This window comes from Trematomus bernacchii, unplaced genomic scaffold (genome assembly GCF_902827165.1).
Source record: "Trematomus bernacchii unplaced genomic scaffold, fTreBer1.1, whole genome shotgun sequence".
Classification (NCBI taxonomy): Eukaryota; Metazoa; Chordata; class Actinopteri; order Perciformes; family Nototheniidae; genus Trematomus; species Trematomus bernacchii.
In genome coordinates this window covers 2,614,012-2,633,784 of record NW_022987513.1, presented here as the reverse complement: position 1 = coordinate 2,633,784, position 19,773 = coordinate 2,614,012, and the positions used below count along the sequence as shown (strand labels likewise).

The 19,773-nt window shown below is 40.0% G+C and overlaps 1 protein-coding gene across 9 annotated transcripts in view; it reads left to right on the top strand.

The window, feature by feature from the left end:
• Positions 1 to 19,773, top strand: part of msi2b (musashi RNA-binding protein 2b) — a 264,521-nt gene that overhangs the window by 204,747 nt on the left and 40,001 nt on the right. For all 9 annotated transcript variants that reach the window (XM_034152830.1, XM_034152854.1, XM_034152822.1 and 6 more), the window contains 2 exons: positions 408 to 522; positions 7,411 to 7,485. In XM_034152830.1, coding sequence (XP_034008721.1) covers positions 408 to 522; positions 7,411 to 7,485 — 190 coding nt within the window. The remainder of the gene's footprint in view (positions 1 to 407; positions 523 to 7,410; positions 7,486 to 19,773) is intronic.

The following is a 19,773-nucleotide window of genomic DNA, read 5'->3' as shown; positions in this document are numbered from 1 at the left end:
TTAAACAAAGAACCAAACTTTACAAAGAAACTAGACACGCTGTTGTAATGGCACTGCAGAACAGAGCTTCTCCTACCTTGATGTCTCAGAAACACTTGGAAAGTATTAAGCTTGTATTTCCCCGAGGCATTGGGCACATGCTCACTGGAGCAATAACCTTTGCTTTAATGCGGGAGGAGCATGATTGTAAGTTTTCCTTCGAGACTCTCCTCTAAAATGCGAGGTGCTCGGATTGACTCAGTCTTGTTTTTCTCCACGGAAAACATCTAGCGCTGTGCAAGTCAAATAGAAAAGCGCCTTAAAGAGTTGAGACAGCGCTGTCAGATCTGTCTGCTTGTGTACTTACACAGTCTAATGCTTTGTCTCTGTGTGTGTGCTTGTGTGTGTGTTTTTGTCTGTCTACATAGGTAGAATGTAAGAAGGCCCAGCCCAAAGAGGTGATGTTCCCACCGGGAACACGAGGGAGAGCCAGGGGTCTGCCCTACACCATGGATGCCTTCATGCTGGGGATGGGCATGCTGAGTGAGTCATACACACATACTGCATTCACACAAAAACACACACAAATATGCAAATACTATAACAAGTGATTCATATACAGCCTTTATATGACAGCGTATGATATAGGTTTGAAATAACGCTGAAGCACAAAAATAGGCATACAATTGTAACTCGCAAAAATGTAATATAATGCATTATAAACATACTTATGTGTTATGATCTCTATAATGTACTAATAAGCTTGTATAGCTAAAGTTATAAGCATTCATAATAGCATGTGTTTTATATACATAACAATATACAATATATGTTTGTATTACGCATGACTTACAATGCATTATAACTGTGTCTATAATGACTTACAAAAAAGGTTATTAATAGCTTTTTAATGAAATATATATATAAGATTTTTTAGGAAGTGACAGTATGAGTAGAATATATATAAAAATCACATTGGACCTTACTATCCAATATTCAATGCTTTATGGCTATTGTTATAAAGCATTATAAATATTAAAGAGCACCTAAAAATGATACAGTGCTACAAGCAGATTATTGCACAATTGTTCATATTGCATTTGTACCAGGTTGCAAATAAAAACATCAAATTTAAGCCAATGTAGCGGGTGCAGGGAAGGTGTGAGACACGCACGCCATGCGGTCATCGATTTCTACCTCGTGAAAAAAAAATCATCTTATGCAAACTCTGGTCTAGATAGCCCCATTAGAGGAGCACTGGCCCTAATTAGGCTGCTTGAAGGTGTGCCACCAGTGACCACTGTGGTCTATTTCTGGTGGAGTCTGGTACCGGCAGCCCCTGGGCATATAGGAGCAGACCAGCACATTAGCAGGCTAAATGAAGAGGAAAATTGGTGTAATGTCATATTAAGGATTCATCACTGTGCCCCCCTTAATGGGTAATGAAGGGGACACACATGTCATCGAGAGATCTCATCTACAGGGACCTCAGCTGCCGCCCCCCCCCCCCACCCCTTCATTACCCTCGCAGCCCATGCCTGCGGCCCTTTATTTAACACTATTGCACTCCCTCCCTCCTGCTGTCTCTATCTATCTATCTATCTATCTATCTATCTATCTATCTATCTATCTATCTATCTATCTATCTATCTATCTATCTATCTATCTATCTATCTATCTATCTATCTATCTATCTATATTTACATCTATCTATCTATCTATCTATCTATATTTACATCTATCTATCTATCTACAGTGAAAAAACTGAACCGTTGACTTTAATTAAATGTATTATGTCAACAGATTTCACAAAACTGTATTAGGTTGGTTGAAAGCAATCATTTTAAGTTTAAATCAAATATATTAGGTTTAACTAAATATTATTGCTTTCAACTAACCTCATACAGTTATGTGAAATCTGTTGACATAATACATTTAATGAAAGTCAAAGTTTCAGTTAGTTCAGTGTATATCTATCTATCTATCTATCTGTATGCGTACTTATCTGTTTCTCTATCCACATATCTATCTGTCTTTCTATTCTTCTGTCGTTCTCATTTCCTATGCATATAATTTGTATGTGCGACCCAACCAAATGGATTTGCCCTCGCATAAAAGATTTATTTTTTCCTTCAAAAGCAAAAGAGACATGCAGCTGATTGTAAGAGACTCGTTTTGCCGTGCGAGTAGCCGCCCCCCCTTTCTCCCCCCATCCCCTCTAGAAGCAGGTGCAGGCAGAACCTCAGTCATGCATTTTTATCTGTACCAGGTAGCGAAATGTTTTAAAGGGGCTTTGAAGGTCGATAGCGAGACATAGCTGGGGTTGCTTGTTTTGCATTTTCTGACAGGAAATTAAGAGCAACCAGTCACAATTTTTTGAGCTGTGGAATAATTTTCCAACAAGGCAAATTAAGCAGCAGTCAACTTATTATCTATGCTATCTGTCCATCTATATACAGGCGTATAAACAGGGTTATTCTAAGGTTGACCTTGCCATTAATATACGTTTTCTGTTTTGTGGTAAAAGCCTGGATAAGACCGTTTCAGTTCCATCTCATCTGCTTGAAGTACTTAACAAGCACTGTGAACTTTCCGAACTTATTACAGACTAATGTCTGTGTGAAGAGGACGACACTCTTCCCCTCCGCTGGGAGACGGCAGGCGGGGAAAGGCAGTGATGTGCTCATGTGAGAATATTAACAGCCAACTTGTTTGGAGACACTCTTATCTAAATGAAATTGGAACAAGGACAGCGAAACATTCCTTTATATAATTTGCATTTAGAAAAAAATGGCACCCCAGGCTCATTATTTAAGAAAGTGTAAGCTCCTTTTGTGCCAAATCTCATTAAAGCCATCCCTTGCTCCTTTGTTTACTGCCTCTAATCGAGGCATTTATCTTTATTGTGTTGTGCCCGATGTATGTTTGCTGAAATTAATACACATTTGAGCCTGCGCGAGGTATGGGTGTACCAGATGGATAATTGATTTTAAAGTGAATCAGAACTGTTGAGCCATAAAATAGGTACATTAGCATGCATATTAATAAGGCAAATAAGAGCACTAAGAGGCCACACACAATGGCAGGCTTCATTTACTGAGGAGAGGGAACTCTTCCTCCTTTCTTCTTTCACTCCCGCTCTCTTGTTTGTATGCACATACTTAGGATCGAATGAGATAGTAAGCATGTATCTTAATCCTGACACTTTCATATTCCTCTCTAAAGCCCTCTCCTTTTAACACTCAGTGCACACATCTCTCCTCAGTTAGTAATGTGAAAGCCATTGTAATGCAGTACATCAGACGAGGGAAGTGGTTTTGCAGTTTGAGAACATTTTGAAATAAGGCGGTGCGAGGAGTCTAAGCCAACAATTTCAGTTTGGCATTTATTCTGTTTGACACTAAGACAGTATCAAACACATAATATCCAATATTTTGCAGCCCGTGATAGCTTTTCATTGTATCACATCACAGTTCTTTTCAGACCAAACAAACAGCGAGGCGGGGTTGTGTGAAAGCTATCCATCTGTAACTTCCTGGTGATGACTTCTCATCAGCGGCTGATGAAGGATTTTTTTTTTGGTTTAGCCTCCGTCCTACTTCATCCACACCAGGTTAAGGCTCCTCTCAGCCTCTCTCAGTTGCATTTCTTTTTGTCTGCGTGAGATGGAAGAGGGTCTGGGAGAGGCATTTTCCCATTGGGTCAGGAATAAATTGAACTTTTTCATGGACAGCAAACACTGATTAGATATTTATGACCAAGGTCAACCTTTCTGATTCCAGCTGGCACAGGCTCTGAGGCATACAGAACAGAGCATTTACACACACATGCTCACACAAACACTCACACACACACGCACATAGCCTACATACCCTCACGCACATACTCGCACACACAAGTATGCATGAATGCAAAATATGTTTTGACGCCGCATGCTGTAGGCACAGGCAAACAAGTGTGCATATGTCATCTCTGGAACAAAATGTATATACGCAATACACTTTATGCATTATTCACATAATCTTAGTCGTCAGTATTTTATATTAGGACTATATAGTTTGCCTCAATTATAACGTTGACATTCATATTCTAAATCGATATTAAAGGTGTCTCTTCATATATATATATATATATATATATATATATATATATATATATATATATATATATATATATATATATATATATATATATATTTAATATATGTCTATACAATCTCTTAATAGCCGGTAATTCTGAGGGATAAAGAAAATAATATATCTCAACATTTCTGACCAAATACCTCAATATAGATATACGACTAAAAGGACAGCATTTTTAAACAATACACATTTTGATAAATAATCATCAGTAATGTGGATAGAATGACTTAGTGGGTACATGCAGATAACAGAACAGCTAGAACAATCTGGAACATTTCTAAATGACATCACTTTACTGAAACGAAGTCTTCAAAACCAGGAAAAGACATCACTTACAATTAAAAATGATCTTAGACCCTAGCTAGTCTCATATAACTAAAGCAACATTAGATCTATGTTTTTTCGTGTTCAGCCTCTTAAAAACAGTTCTGTTTTACTGCGGTCAAACAAATGTTTGCCCTTCTGCTTGTACCCATTTAAAAACCATCTGAAATCCTTTATTAGTCCCGCAGCTGGAATACCCTTATATAAGATTTGATTGTAAAAATATATATAATTACAGCCCCTTAATATTTATGTTTTTTGATTGTATGTTCCATCAGTCTGCACAGTCTGTAGTAGCAACAGTTAAACTGTAGACATGTATATGTGACTACAGACAATTGATCAAGCCAGTACATGCTGTATCTAACGGGAACTGAGGCCAAACCGTTTCCTGGGCTGGTTTCTACGGTCGTATTTACACACAATAAGGAAAGAGTTATCAAGGTCGCCTCGAGTGATTCATCCCTCGCCTAGAGGACTTCCTCTTATTAGATAATTTAGTCCAGACGTATGGTTGGAGGTGATAATAGCTTGAGGGAAACGGATAAAGACTGAGACATATACCATAATTACAGGGTTAATTATGTTTATATTACCTTTGATGGCGCTCAAATTCTCACTCCTTCTCACACTAGCTCCCTCTCTCAGCCTCCCACCCACCCACTCTTCTTCTCCAATGTCTTGTTTTGTGTGTTTCCCACTTCCTCGCTGCCTGCTCCCTCACACCCCGTTTCTCAATATGTTGCCCACAGCTGCTTCTGTCTGAAAACTGTCCAGCTAATTAACTGCCGGGCCTGCGCTTGTAATAAGAAGCTTGACGGCAGATGAACAATACATCTGCTATTCTTACATTTTTCAAATGACACTCGGTCCTCTTTTGGCCTCATTGAAACTCTCCATCTATCTAGGGACAGCAAAACTAAACAACTCTAAACGCGCCTGTTTCCTCCCACACACTTTGACTTTGATTTACAGATGGCAGTTTGTTGTTTACATCCTCAGCAAGTTTTATAATTCAGAGGCTGTGATTACATTCTTTATACCTTGGATAAATAGTAATCCTGACTAACTAATGCTGTGTTTCTTACACTGGGGGATGTATGTGCTAATGTTGCGGGTGGAGGGTGGCCGGTTAAAGTGCAAAATGGGGAGTGTGTCCTGGTACTTGGACAACTCCCAGTTCTCACCAAACCCCCCCTGTCACTCACATTACAGACTTACAAAACATTTTGAAAATAGAATTTGGGAACATAACTCAACTTGTCATTGCATGTAGACATACTTAGGTGTATTTGGAATATCAAGGCTTAGACATGATCATTGAAAGTAGGGCTGCACAATAAATAAGATGTATAGGCTGGGATACCTTTGCAACTTTACAATAGTTTATTCAGAATTACATTTTAACATATTAGCCTTTAACAGTTATTGTGCTCCACTCAATTTAAATATATAATAATATATAATATAAAGACATGGGTTATTGAAAGTGATTGAATTTATATATTTTAATCAAGATTCACTTATAAAAGTGGATACCTTCTCTATCTCTATCCAACACAGCACAAGTCACTGTTTTTTCACAAATACAAGCCTCTCTCTTTTTAATTGTTGTCTGTAAGCCTCTTTGAAGCATGCTAGTTATAAAGTAATGTAACAGTAATTATAATTATAATGTGTTATAAGCCTAAGGGACCCCAAACTCTCACTTGATGTTGCTGTTCTCAGAGGTGGTTTCTATTTTAACACATTTCACACATGCTTGTCATTTCCATAAAGCATTAGCTACCCTTGATAACTATATACAACTATAGAAAATAAAAGAGTTTTAAATTCACGGTTAAACCTTGTTAGTAAGCATCCTTTTAACAAATTCTAGCCATATTAGCACGTTTTCTGCAACGTAGAAGTTGCACTGAACATTAACAGACGTCATTTCAAGGCACCTGTTAGTAAACTGAGCTATACAAATGCATGGTAACTTGTGCTACAGTAAAACAATGTAGAATGAATTGGGCTTAAAGAAGCAGGAGTGATATTTGGTCATCAATGTTTTGCATTGTAACCTCATTTGAATCAGCTCCTAATTTGTCACCAGGTGTTGATACCCAACTCTACTGAAGATCTTACCTCAATGAATGATGGAGATCAGTAATCAAAAAACATAAATATAGGAAAGCAAGAATGTATAGCAACCACGTACATGCATACATACCCGCTTTCATACATTCACACTCTCATAACCTCAGAAAACATGACCTCGTTGCCAAGTTTCAGCCTCCTAGGGTGAGAAGTGTGGCCGCCAAGGGGTGGAGACATTTCTGTGCACCGACAGAGCGAGCCACAGAGCCAGTCGCAGCTTAAAAAAACAACTTTCTATTAACTGCTCTGAGTCTCCTGTTGAGGTTCCTTAAGTGTGTTAAAATATAATATAATTAAAGAGGCTATTGATCCATGAAGGGTAAGACTTTAGGAAAAACAACATGAGCAGCATGATCAAGATTAGAGGTTAATGTAATTGTGACGGTTGACCATTGATTGAAGGTGGTGCTGGCTGTCTGACTGCACACTCAGCCAATGTCTATCAGTTTACAATCTACAATCAACATTACGAGCTGTAAATACATGGCACCTCTCATTAGGATTGAAGCAAATACATACATTAGTGCCTAGAGGTTTGTTTATTGCAGTTTATTTCAAATCAAGCTAGGGTAACACACAAACATTTTCAGGCTATAGAACACACTACAGGGAAGGGAAAACCTCAAAAAGCACAATAGGGCCTCTTTAAATAACATTAGAATTTGCCTGAGAAAATAATAATTTTCTTGGTATTCAGTTTAAATCCAGCCTTTTCAGATCTGTTGCCTTCTAAAAAAAGATATACGTTTGTCTGTGTGTTGGTATGACATCTGTATGTATTTCTCTAATAATCCCTTCTTAATTTCTTTCCTCTCTACCAAAGGCTACCCTAACATTGTGGCGACGTATGGCCGTGGATACACTGGATTCGCGCCTAGCTACAGCTACCAGTTCCCTGGTGAGTGAAATACTTTCTTAAAATATCAATGTTGCAGCTGATTTCTGGGATGCACAGCCACAAATACGCACACACACACACACACACGCACACACACACACACATACATACACACACACACACACACACACACACAGACACACACACACACACACACAAAGACACACACACAAAGACACACACACACACACACACACACACACACACACACACACACACACACACACACACACACACACACACACACAAAGACACACACACTTACACGCTCATACTCAAAATATCATCAACATACATACAAGTCAGTCACCAGATAATATTCAGGGTTATAAGTATGTTACTTGTCCGGATTTCTCAACTATATTTTGAAAGCTGACTATAGTGGAGTAAATTGCTTACTCCTTTTTATCCCATATTCCAACAGTAGCATGACCAAATGTCTAAAATGGGGTAAGTTCTTCGTCTTCTGCGGCCCAATGTATGCAAATCCATGTGTGGAGAAGCAGAGAAATAAGCAGTGCGTTGTGTAGGGTCGTTTTATCCATTTGTTGTTATAATGGAAAATGAATGAATCCATTTTCTGCATTTAAAAGTGTTGACTCAGATTGCGGCTCTTCAATGGGAGGCGTCAGTCTGGAGGTGAGCAGCTGCACCTGTCTGCTGCGAGGGGCCCGCGGCTCCCAGGCGCCTCACTTAGACAGGCATCCCGTCAATTTCATGCTTTATTTAAGGACTTTACACATACTTTGTTTGCCGTGCCAGACATCATTCCTTCCGCTGATAAGACGGAATGGGAAATATCTGACAGCCGCTCAGATCTCTGTAATATCTCGGTGAAATAGATTCAGCAATGGTAAGACAGGAGGTCCAGCTGTGACCACCTGCAGATCAGACACATGCTAGATTTATACCTGACCACAACATCATTCGCCAGAAGAAATGGAATAGCACCTTCTCATCAACGTGGGGGAACACGAGCTGCATACAAATGTGGGAATTCTTGGTGGTCTGTCTTCTTAAAAAATGAATAATTTAAGACCCTTTGTTTCATTTGATATCAATGTGAATCCGTAGACTTACAATGTACACAACAGTTTATTTATCAAAGATGACCTTACGAATGACTATCCATCCTTATTTTTCTGTAAAAGCATCTTTAGATGCTTTTAGGATGCAACGGAAAACGATTTGACATGAAAAGAGCGATCAGTGTTTATACCATATAAGTAATTTTAGTTAAACATAGATTTGTTTAATGTTTACAGTTTAGGACAAATTAAGGGATGTCACCTTCCCCAAGGCAGAATGTATGATTCTGTCCATGTTAAACTCAATTTAAAGAGCTTGATAAAGCTGTATGATTAAAACAGCCTCCTCTGGGCCCGCTCAACTCTTGACAGGGTAATTGGAATTTTTTAATGTATGAATCAAACCCCTTGTCCAGATGAAATAACCTCAGGCCAAATATTGACTGGTGTCCTTCCCTACTAAGATGTGGAAAGCATCCTTATTTTAAGATCAAAGGCTTTATTTCACTGTACACCCCCCTCCCGCTGAAACACTCCTATAAATACATGGAGCGGAGAACAGGCAGACAGGATCCAGGAGGCGTAAATTGTGGGCAGCGTTTCAAGGCTTTTGTACACACAGTAAACCTCAGGGGTCCACTGTTAACGGGAAAAGGCGGTTAGGCAATTGTCCAATTGTCAAGATAAAACAGTGATAAAACATTGATCAGTGATGAAACAGTGAATTAAGTAGGAAAACTCAATAAGACGTACACAGGAAAAAGAGAAACCAAAGCTGACATCCCGGCAGCTGAAACAGAGTTCAAATGGAGAAAAGAGAACCTAAAAGACAAGTGTAATATAAATATATATATATATAGAAATAAAAGACTGCAGCCAGTTAGACTCAAAGCAGCTAAGCAGCTGTTAAACAGAATCTGACAATTTAGCTCTGCGGTCCTTGTGACACTCCCAATTAATCCCAGCATTGATCACAAAGTGCCTTTGATATTGATCACATGCAGTGTGTTTCTATGTCTGTGTTCGTAGGCTGCCTGCAAACGTAGTTCCATCACGACTCAGACATCATTACTATTTAATGCACTCACAGACCTTCATATATAACTGATATGAATCACAGCATCCCCAATTTGTCAAAACGTGTCCGTGCAAGAAATCATATATCAGAAAACATCCTCAAAGTGTAAACTCTGACATTGGTATTTGTGTGTAACTCAATTAGAGACTAACCAAGCTCCAGTTCTCTTAGACACAAGCACACACACATTTTACAAACTTTCGGATAACAACAATTGAATGTATTGTTTATTATACTGTGTATAGTAAAACATTCATTATTTAATAACCTGGATAAATAAATTCCAAATGCAAATGAATTTCAGTATATCCCCCTTTATTTGTATGTATTTATGTACTTTGTTGTTGAATAATTCTCTAAAAATAATTGGTGCTTTATGCAGTATATATAATTAATAGTTATTGAATTAAAGGGAAACTATAAATTAGCACGTATAGTTATGATGCTAATAGCAGAGAATGGTGATGCAGTTTCTGGCATATTAATGTGCCAATAAAACATTAGAAGAAAATGTAAAGGATTGGAAAATACATTGGAAGTTTAATATCATAAGCCATAAAGATTCATGTCTATTCCTTTTGAGATATTAAATTAATTAATTTACAAATGTTCAGTTGCACATTCCTAGAATGCATCAAACTTTATATATATATTTTAGACCTGTTCTTCTAGCTATATTATAAAGTGTTCATGCTGATGACAGAAAGCTGGTTGAAGTGTTTGCCTTCTGATTTTGACTCACTTCCAAACTGTATTTAATATGCGCCGCTGTAATCACACACTGTCTCCCTCGGGCTGCATCCCTTCAGCATTATGCTTGAACTAACGTTGGAATTACACTTTAAAGATGATGTTGCATAGTGCATGTGTAGTGACAATCAAGAAACAGAATCACAATTGGTAAGGAGGTGTAACAAATGATTAGCAACACCAACATAACAAAAAGTCTGTTCTTTTTGGATTCATCAAAACTTTTTTCTAATAGTGGATACGTGATTGTTAACAATGTTTAAGGAACACATTTCCATCGGATTTGCATTGATTTGTATGTTAGCAGGGCCGTCTCTTCCCAGAGATTTGTAACACATTGATGAACAATGACATGTGACACATTGTCTGTCTGCTCCCATTGTGAAGGAAACCTTCTCCGAATGGGCTGCTGCATATTCAGGAAATGTATGGCAAACAGTGGTATTATCAGTGTCAAAAGAAAGCAGAGGGGACTGTAATGTATGAATGCAAATGTGACATGTGATATGTGAGCGTTGTCATGTTGCATTTCTCTTGTGTGGATGTAAATATCCACACAGTTTAAGATGAAAACCACTACATGTACTGAGGTAGTTACTGCCTTTCAAATAGCACAGAGCCCTCAGTGTTGTACCGCTGTCATCATCATTATGCAACTTTTATTTTTTTTGTAGCCGAATCTCTTTATCTATTCCCATTAAAGAGGCCCAATTATGCTTTTTGGAGTTTCCCTTTCCTGTACTGTGTTCTATAGGTGTTTTGCATGTAAATGGCTGCAGAGGCTAAAATCCCAAAGTTCCCCCCCCCCCTGCCTGAAACGCCTCCATTGGACTCCTTTGTTTACTTCCTTAACATAATGACATCCCTACGTAACACTTGCACTTCTATTGGCTAGCGCTCCAACACATTGTACATGATAGGCTAAGAGGTGGAACATCTCTAAGTGGTTGACCAATCACAGCAGACCAGGCCAGCTAACCAATCAGAGCAGACTGACCGAAATATAAATACCTTTTTGAACATTAAAGCATGTAAAGATGTCACAGTAGAGGCAAAAAATAAAACCTGAACATTTGAATAATAGGGCCCCTTTAATTAAAGTAACGTTGATAATACAGCCTCATTTTTGCCTTTTCCAAAAATTGCTTTACACACAGCCCAGATTATCTACACACCGACACTTTTTGGAGATTGCCAACATATGCCCGGGGTCAGAGGCAAATCATCGCTCACTCCCGATAGCTATGTGTGAATTTTCAAAGAAGCGATCTGAGAGATTCTATGCAGACGCCCTGAGAGAGATCTACATAAGCAGGTTAAATATCTAGACCAGTGTGTGTGATACAAGACACTGCAGTATGGAAAATAATTTGAATTGGCAAAGACAGAAGCATGCGCATAAACAAACAGCTGTGGGCTTGTTGTTAATATACTGACAGAGTTGCTTTTTTTCAACAAAAAAATACAACACAATGTCCACATCAAAAAAGATGGAAGTAATGTTGAACAGTATCGTACACTGCTCTGCTCATCCTGGATGGCAGCACGTCAGCATTATAGAACTTGACTTAAATGATCAGACGTCATAGCTAACATTTGTCAGGTTACAAAGAACAAACTCAAATTCAAGGTGTCTTTGAATCAAAATGAGGTAAATCAAAAGGACTTCTTTTTGATTTCTGACAGAGATTAAAGAGCGCACATTTCCCTAGATACTGCAGGTAAAAATCTGTTGGACGGCACTGATTTTCAGATAGCTTCAAATGAAGGAAAGTCGCGTTGAAATGAATATCCTCGCCCTCATGCTTGTAGTATTAGGAGTGTATCTGTATCTGCTTTACTTTTACATATTCTCTTACATTTCAATTGGAAAAAGCAGTGCCTAGCCATCATTTTTCCACTTTGTGAGAGAAGCTACATTCATGGCAGTTTTTTAATAAAAATGCATAATGGTTAACTGAGCTGATTACAATAAGAAAGTCCTATTTTTTTTCTTTCTTTTTCTTCCCTTGGTTTTATGTGTAAACATAATAGATTAGATACTGTAGGATGTTTTTTTTTCCTAAATCAACTCAAGACGCAGCTGTGAATGTTGCTAGAAGCGGGAAAAACAGGATCTGACAAGTCATAGGGAACCTTACTGTACATTATTCCTGTTTCTATGCAACAGTCTAATTAGCATTAGCTGGCTGAAAAATGTGCCTTTGTATTATTCAACTGGCCTCGGGGGAACATCTTAAGATGTGCCGCATTTAAAGCTTGAGGGATGTCCACTCTGGAGGACCTTGCAATATTAAGCCACATTTAAAGAAGCATCTTATTCCATCACAGCCTTAAAGTGTCTTTTAAGGCTTTACTCAGAAAGCTCCTTGTGTTTACTGCGCATATTAAAATGCAAATGGCTAGAAAGAAAATAGCAATAAGTGCAAGTTAAGCTTCCACACTGTAATTGATGTACAGTATAGTCTCTGCCAGTGGTAGAACTCCATTGTGTGTATGATGTATGCATGAATAGGGAGCTCATCTGTATGAGGGGAAATGTAATTAAAAAAAAAAGAAGTGCATTATGCATGCGAATGAGCTGTAGATGTGAACATTAAAAAGCAGGGAAACACTCATGTTACACACATATTGTGCTTTCTATTGTTAACCAGTTACACCTTCATTTATTTCATAACACACTGGTGAATGCTCAGTGGAACGCACACACAGACAACTGTATTTATACAAAGACTGAGATGTGCGTGAAGAAGCAGAGGGACTTCACCCGAGCGCCTCTCTGCCTCCACAGCCGTGCCCTCGGAGCCTCCCCTGGCATAAATGACCATTATGGCTCCATTAGGGCTGCTAGTAGGAGGTCATTATGCTACACTGGAAAAACCAGAGATGAAGATGTCAGTGGGGTCCCATCAGGGGAGAGACACAGACTGAGTGAGAGAAAGACATAACACTCAGTCATACGGCTACACCAGATGTCATGAGAAACAGCAATGAGTCAGCCTCTTAAGTAGTAAGAGAACGGAGAGGAAGGGACATTAAGGAGGGGAGAGGGCAGAGGTAAGTGTAGCAATGACAACAGAAGGGGTTACCTTAACGCTACCCTTTTTAATACATCTGTATATTTGTGGTTAAATCGATTTTAAAAATCAAAGTTAAAAGTTCTGAGGCCTTATTGTCATAAGCACAGCTACAGTGTAGTTATACAATGAACATCTTAAGTCCCCGGCTCCACCAACAATGCAACATAAATATATATAAAACATAAAACAATAAAACATAGTCACGAAAAGTGAGTGTGATATGCAGAGGTCAGGGCAATACATATAGCTTGTGCTACTTCCTGCACTTCCTTTGCCTTATTACTGTCATTGTACACATCTGCGCTGGAATTAGGGGAGGAAGTTGGGGTCAAACTTTGTAATATGATTAATTTGCATTTAGGCTATTTTTAAACCGTTAAAGTTTCCAGATGAATCACAAGCGTTAATGCGTTGACAGCCCTTCTACAGTATGCTATATATATTTAGCATCTTCTCATAACACATTCTAAAAAGGGTGTTTGTTTGTTGGAGTTAGTGGCTTGGTTTTTCCATCTGTGTTTCTTTTCTTGTCCTGTTGCCATATCCTCTTCTTGTCACATGTCTGTGTCAGATTTGTTTCCCCGTCAGATATAGAGTGTTGGACAGCGCTGCGGTAGCCTCCAGCCCTCTGTATCTCCAACTCCATTAACCAACCATGCCTTAAACACAACAGCACACTACATCATATCCAAGTGACAGGAAATGCCTTCTGAAACGCCTAAATCAGTGTGGAGTAGATATCTCTCACTGTGAAGACTCGGGGTGGCCTGTTTGGCAAAGTCCCATGCTTTAAGAGACGAGGGGTTGTGCTGCCATAAACGCCCACATGTCTGTCTTTGTTGAGTCGTCCTACTTCAAGATACTTAACCGCTTAAGGGATAGTGCTGAAATAAAGATGGTCTATTCATGTACAATTAAAAGGAAATTAGATAATGTACAGTTTCTATAAGATAAATACAACTCACAAACAAACTCAGTGTCAGATAGAAACCTGGACAATATCACAAAATTAAATTTGAAAACATTAAGCTGCAGGAATATTTTCCAGAATAAGTTAATAGAGAATGACAGAGAGATAAAATAAGTGAGAGTTGTCTTAAAATAACAAGATGAAGATTTGGGTAACACTTTCTACATTCTAAATCACTGTCAAAATGCATTATAATGTCAATAGTTTGCTTTTAATAAAGTTCTAATAATAATCATAAAATGTTAGTGAGCAATCAGCAATTTCCAAGTATTATGATTCTTGACCTTATTTGTAATTAAAACAGGCTTCATCATGTGTTATGATTATTGTTATAACATATTATCAACATTTAAGAGTGCTTATAATTATACAGTGTTTAAAGCAGATTATAATGCATTGTAGAAATAGGCATCATAGAAAATGCTACAGGTAGTCGTCCTGAAACACAGGACACAGAGTGATGGAGGTTGCATGGCATGGAGCTACACCTATAGAAGGTGCCTGTGGTGCATACAACTGTTAGTGACGGAGTAAAAAGATGAAGGCTGCTGACCTGCTGACCCCCTTTTCTCTGATGGAGAAGAGCATAAAGCTATAGGGAGCAGCTGTCCTCTCAGGAGGTGGGTTTTAGGGTAAAGGAGCTGCTGACCTGTGCAACTGGTGTGAGAGTGACTGCTCCTGGGGGGGGGGCATGCCCCTATAAACGGGGGCAGAGCCGACTGAACATATGATAAATGCACCAGAGGTCACACCCGAGGCATAGGCCTGAACCACCAGTTGGCCTCCCCCAGGGTCCAGCAGCCGTCTGCTGCTGGGTTGAAAGGTGTTGTTGTGGACTATATCCAGAAATGAGGCTTCTGCAAGGTCATGGGGGGGGTCAAGGACGAGACGGTAGGATGGCAGTGTGGTGATGTGCCGCTAAACCAAAGACCACTTGAGAAAGAACTAGCAAACCTTTTTTCTAGGGTGCAAACTTCTGTGGCTCCTTTTCAGAGAGGCCCTCAGGCTCAGAAGTATTTTTCGGTTATACTTCATCACAATGTAGCTATCGGAGACAAACTAAAAATGTTACATTCAGCTTTATTTCAAGAACTCTCCTGCATTCATTCTGCACTGTTGACTCTAGATGCAGATGAGCATACTGGCATTGCTCCAGTACTGCCTCACGTGTTGACCCGAGTATCCCTCTTACCTCTAAGTGTTGAAAACTCCTTTTCAACACTTTGTGTCCAATAAAACTCTTGCTGGCTATAGTCCATTACCTCCTATGTGGATGAGGATGTAGTCTGGGAATCCATGTGCAGTCATTATCAGCTGATCTGAAGCTCTCTCAAGTATTCAGACATTTTATATTTCCCATTTCAGTACAATAAGTACCCCGCTTCTTGGCTCCAGTACCGGAGCAGGTGGGGGAAAGAATCACTGGCCTGAGGCTGATGAGGAGCTTACCTGTGTCACGGGTGCATGCAACAATGTCCTCCATAAGACAGATCCCACTGTTTGTGTTTTTACTGCACTCGTGAGACAGCAGTGCTAACGCCAGAACAGGTTTCTATTGAGCTAGTGTTACACAGCAGATTGTTCCTCAGATCCTGTGACCATCTTCTTTCCACGCTGGGTGAGCTGTGACCCCAGCAAGTGGTCCCACAGGCCAGAGAGAGTGCTAGAGGGCTGGGAGCAGATGGCCCTCCTGATGCCACACTGACTCACAGACTGACTTTAATTGCCAAGGCTGATCATTAGCCCAATGGCCCTGTGGAGGCCGGGGCCCTGCGTGAGTCGCGGGCCTTAAAATAGGGCCTGACGAGGAGCGCCATGACCTCACACGCTCCAGCAGCCGCGGACCTTACTCTCTAAAACTTAAAAACACACACAATCAAAGATTCTTAATTTGAAGACCAAGCAGGAGGAGGGACATTACCAAGAGCCGCTCTCTGCCTTCCAGTCTGCCTGTCTGACTCAGTGTCTCCACAGCAGTGCTGACTGCACACACTCACACACATTTGCCCATGCAGCCTCTGAGCTCCCGGGCCATGACTCCGCTCCTGTGACAGTAGTGAGTGTGCTGCTCTGACGTCAGCGCCCTGTCTACTTCTGCATGTGCACCCATAGAGCTCCACTGCTCTCAGATCAGCTTTGCTCTCCATTAACGGCTCACAATCTGGTTTATGTGTGTGTGTGCCTTACTGTCAGAGGCTACCATTGTACAGTATGTGTGTTCCTGAGGCAGAGGATGGATGCAACAGGTCCACGCACATGCCCATCAGAGCTCTATCGGACATGTGGTTATGTTTATTTATGTTTGTGGCAATGTTTTTTATACTCTGTGTGGGTGCAGTTTGCACTTGTCTGTCTGCATGCACACAAGTACGTCCACGTGCACAAACATGTGCGCCTCCTCGGGTGCCTCCATGAGCACCTGTCTCTGCAAAAACAGCTTCTGCACTCTGACTCAGGCAAAGCTGAAAGGCTGGCTATTTCCTGAAGGTGGGAAGGAAGGCTCACCTCATTTGCCCAGGTCTTAACTCCCCCCAGTACAGCAGACACATCCTCACACACTGAATCAGACAAACAGTCTGCCACGGAGACCCACTGCCAAGGTGCCTGTGGTGGGGAAGATGAGCTGCTGTAAAAAGCAGAGTGGCAACGCTAAAGCTCATTACGTCTGGACTGTTGAGCTGCCGGTGTAAAATGAAACTGGAGCTGCCCTGCCTCGTGCACGGCTGCCACCTCCGGACACTGCAGGAGAGCAGCAGGGGGATGGGGTGCAGACAGAGGGGGGGGGCAGCAGAGGAGCACAATATGTGTGTGTCTGTGAGAACATGCTCAGTGTCTGCTGCCTGTTGTTTTCATCCCACCCACTGCTCAGGGCTCCAGGCCCGGCATCTTGGGTAGTTGCTAGGTATCTACTCAGCCCCTTCCCTCTGTCCCATGGTCCCATGGTGTATTTTCATTCGCACTGTTAAAATAACACAATATTCTCTGTTATAATGCATTAAAATGTCAATTGAAGTCATTTTTTACTAAGTACTCTGAAAAGAAATATTAATAAAACTATGCAAGAATAATTTATAGCATAAAAAAATTGTGTTGTACAGTACATAAAGCAATCTTTTACAGGTAACCAAATTAGTATACTTTATAGGAAACTATAAATTATTTGTACGTGTTTTTATTATTGTTTTTGATTATTAAAGCATTATGAATATGTAGAGTGTGTATAACTCTAATTATACAGTGCCTTGACCTTATAATGCCATAGAAGTATGTTAATAATTCTTTGTTGACATGGCCGTCTATAATGTACTATAATAAGCTACTGATACATTCATTAATTTTATTATGAATATATATATATATATATATATATATATATATATATATATATATATATATATCTCTACATAATATAACAGATACATACATATATGAACATGAAAACATATATTAATGATTTCTTCTGCATACTCCCACTTCATGTGGAAACATTGTTTATAGCTCCAGTAGAGGAAGCCAAAGTCTCAGTGCTATTTTTGGGTCATAACACATGTTACCCTACTTGCCCCTGCTATCTAGAGCAGTGTTAGATTGTGTAACCGTAGTGCATGCAGCCGGCTGAAATATAATGAAGTCTGCAAGTATTTGACTGGGCTATAAAATCATATTCATGAGATAGAGTCTGTAAAGCTGCTTCTTCTTATTACCAACATTAATACACTGTATTTTATTATCCCTCAGCATTAGTAAATCCAGCCAAAGCAAGTTCACAGTGATCAGTGCAAATCCACAAACACATATTTAACTTGAATGGTGAAATGACACTTAATGCACTCGCTTTCATTTGAGGAAACCTGAAATTACCCCCCTTCATCCTTCATCTGTCCCCGCCACCGCCACCCTCAGATCTGGGAGTTGGGCATTAAAATGCATAAAAAATGAAGGCTGTTTACTCGGACACTAATGAGAGGAGGCTAAAGTAGTCTAGTGTAATTAGTATGATTGGCTCCACGGGGACCACACAGGCAGGACCATAACAAGAGATTCACTCAGAGCTCGCAAGACCTTTTTATACTCTCCGAGTGTCAGGAGTGATGTCAGAGGAGATTGGACTGCAGAGACATGTTGCCTTTACTGATCCCAGGTTGGAAAGGAGCACTGCAGTTAAATGCACTGAAGCAGACCATTACATAAGCACCACTGCAAGGTCAGACATCTGTGTCCTCCTGCCTCCTCTCTCTATTTAAGTCACCATCATGAACTGCCTTGAGTATTTTGGGTTGTGAACCAAGACCCTGTCCCATTTGCAAAGCAGTTTCCCTGTTTTCAGAATGGACTCAAATAATTGTTTCTTATCTATTCTGGCAGATCCCCCCTTTCTGTTTGAAATACACTTTCTCCCTTTGCCTTATTGTTTTTCTCTCTATTCCTTTTCCTTTTCCTACTGTGTTTGTGTGTGAGATATAAACGGAGGCTTGAGTGGAAGCAGACTGTGTTTAAATCAGTTCTGCAGCATAGGAGCCGTTCCCTTTTTGTACTGAAGTGCATGGGAAGACGTACAAAGAAGAGGTCGGCTGCACTTCAATAAAGAGCCTAGTTTGTCCTCTTTGATGCTATGCTGCCATGCACTTCAGCTACAAAGAAGCCAAACTCTTGTCACTGAGAATTGAAGTAAAAGACACTGAGCTTTTCCTGAGCTCTCAACAACACATCACAACATCCCAGTCCCTCACACCGTGTACAGCCGGGTGATGGCTGCTGACTGTGCCGTTTCCCAGGCTGGAGTTACTCTCAAGTTGAGTGTTTAGTAAGCAACTTTTTAATAGAACTTGTGCATTATTATAAAACATGCTTATTTTGTATTATATTTAGCCTACAATTAATACACATAGTTAAAAATGCGCACACGCTTTTTTCATATGTACTGTATGAATCAGCATTCCTACATATTCGTAATGCAAACATAAGACTATATACAAAATGTTATGATCATTTTAAGGTGTCATAATACTTCCTAATATACAGTAAGGGCACTTATCGATGTGTTTTTTTCCAAGTATCCTATTGACTTGTATTTCTGATCGTTATAATGCATTGAAATATTGTTATAATGCATTATAATCAATGTTATAATCAGGGGTGCACATAACTGGTACGCAGGTACGCATGCGCGGCAACAATCTGAAATGCGTACCGTCACTTGTGTCACAAAGCGCATTTGCGTACCGACGTACTTGTGAAGCTTTTCCAGAAGGCGGTTAGATCACCGGACGACAGAGTCGGTCTCCGTGTGCACAGACAGGGCTGCTGTTAACGTCGGTCTGTACAACGGAATTGTGCCAAAACTACGCCAACCGGCTGCAGAGGGAGACTCCCCCCCTTCAC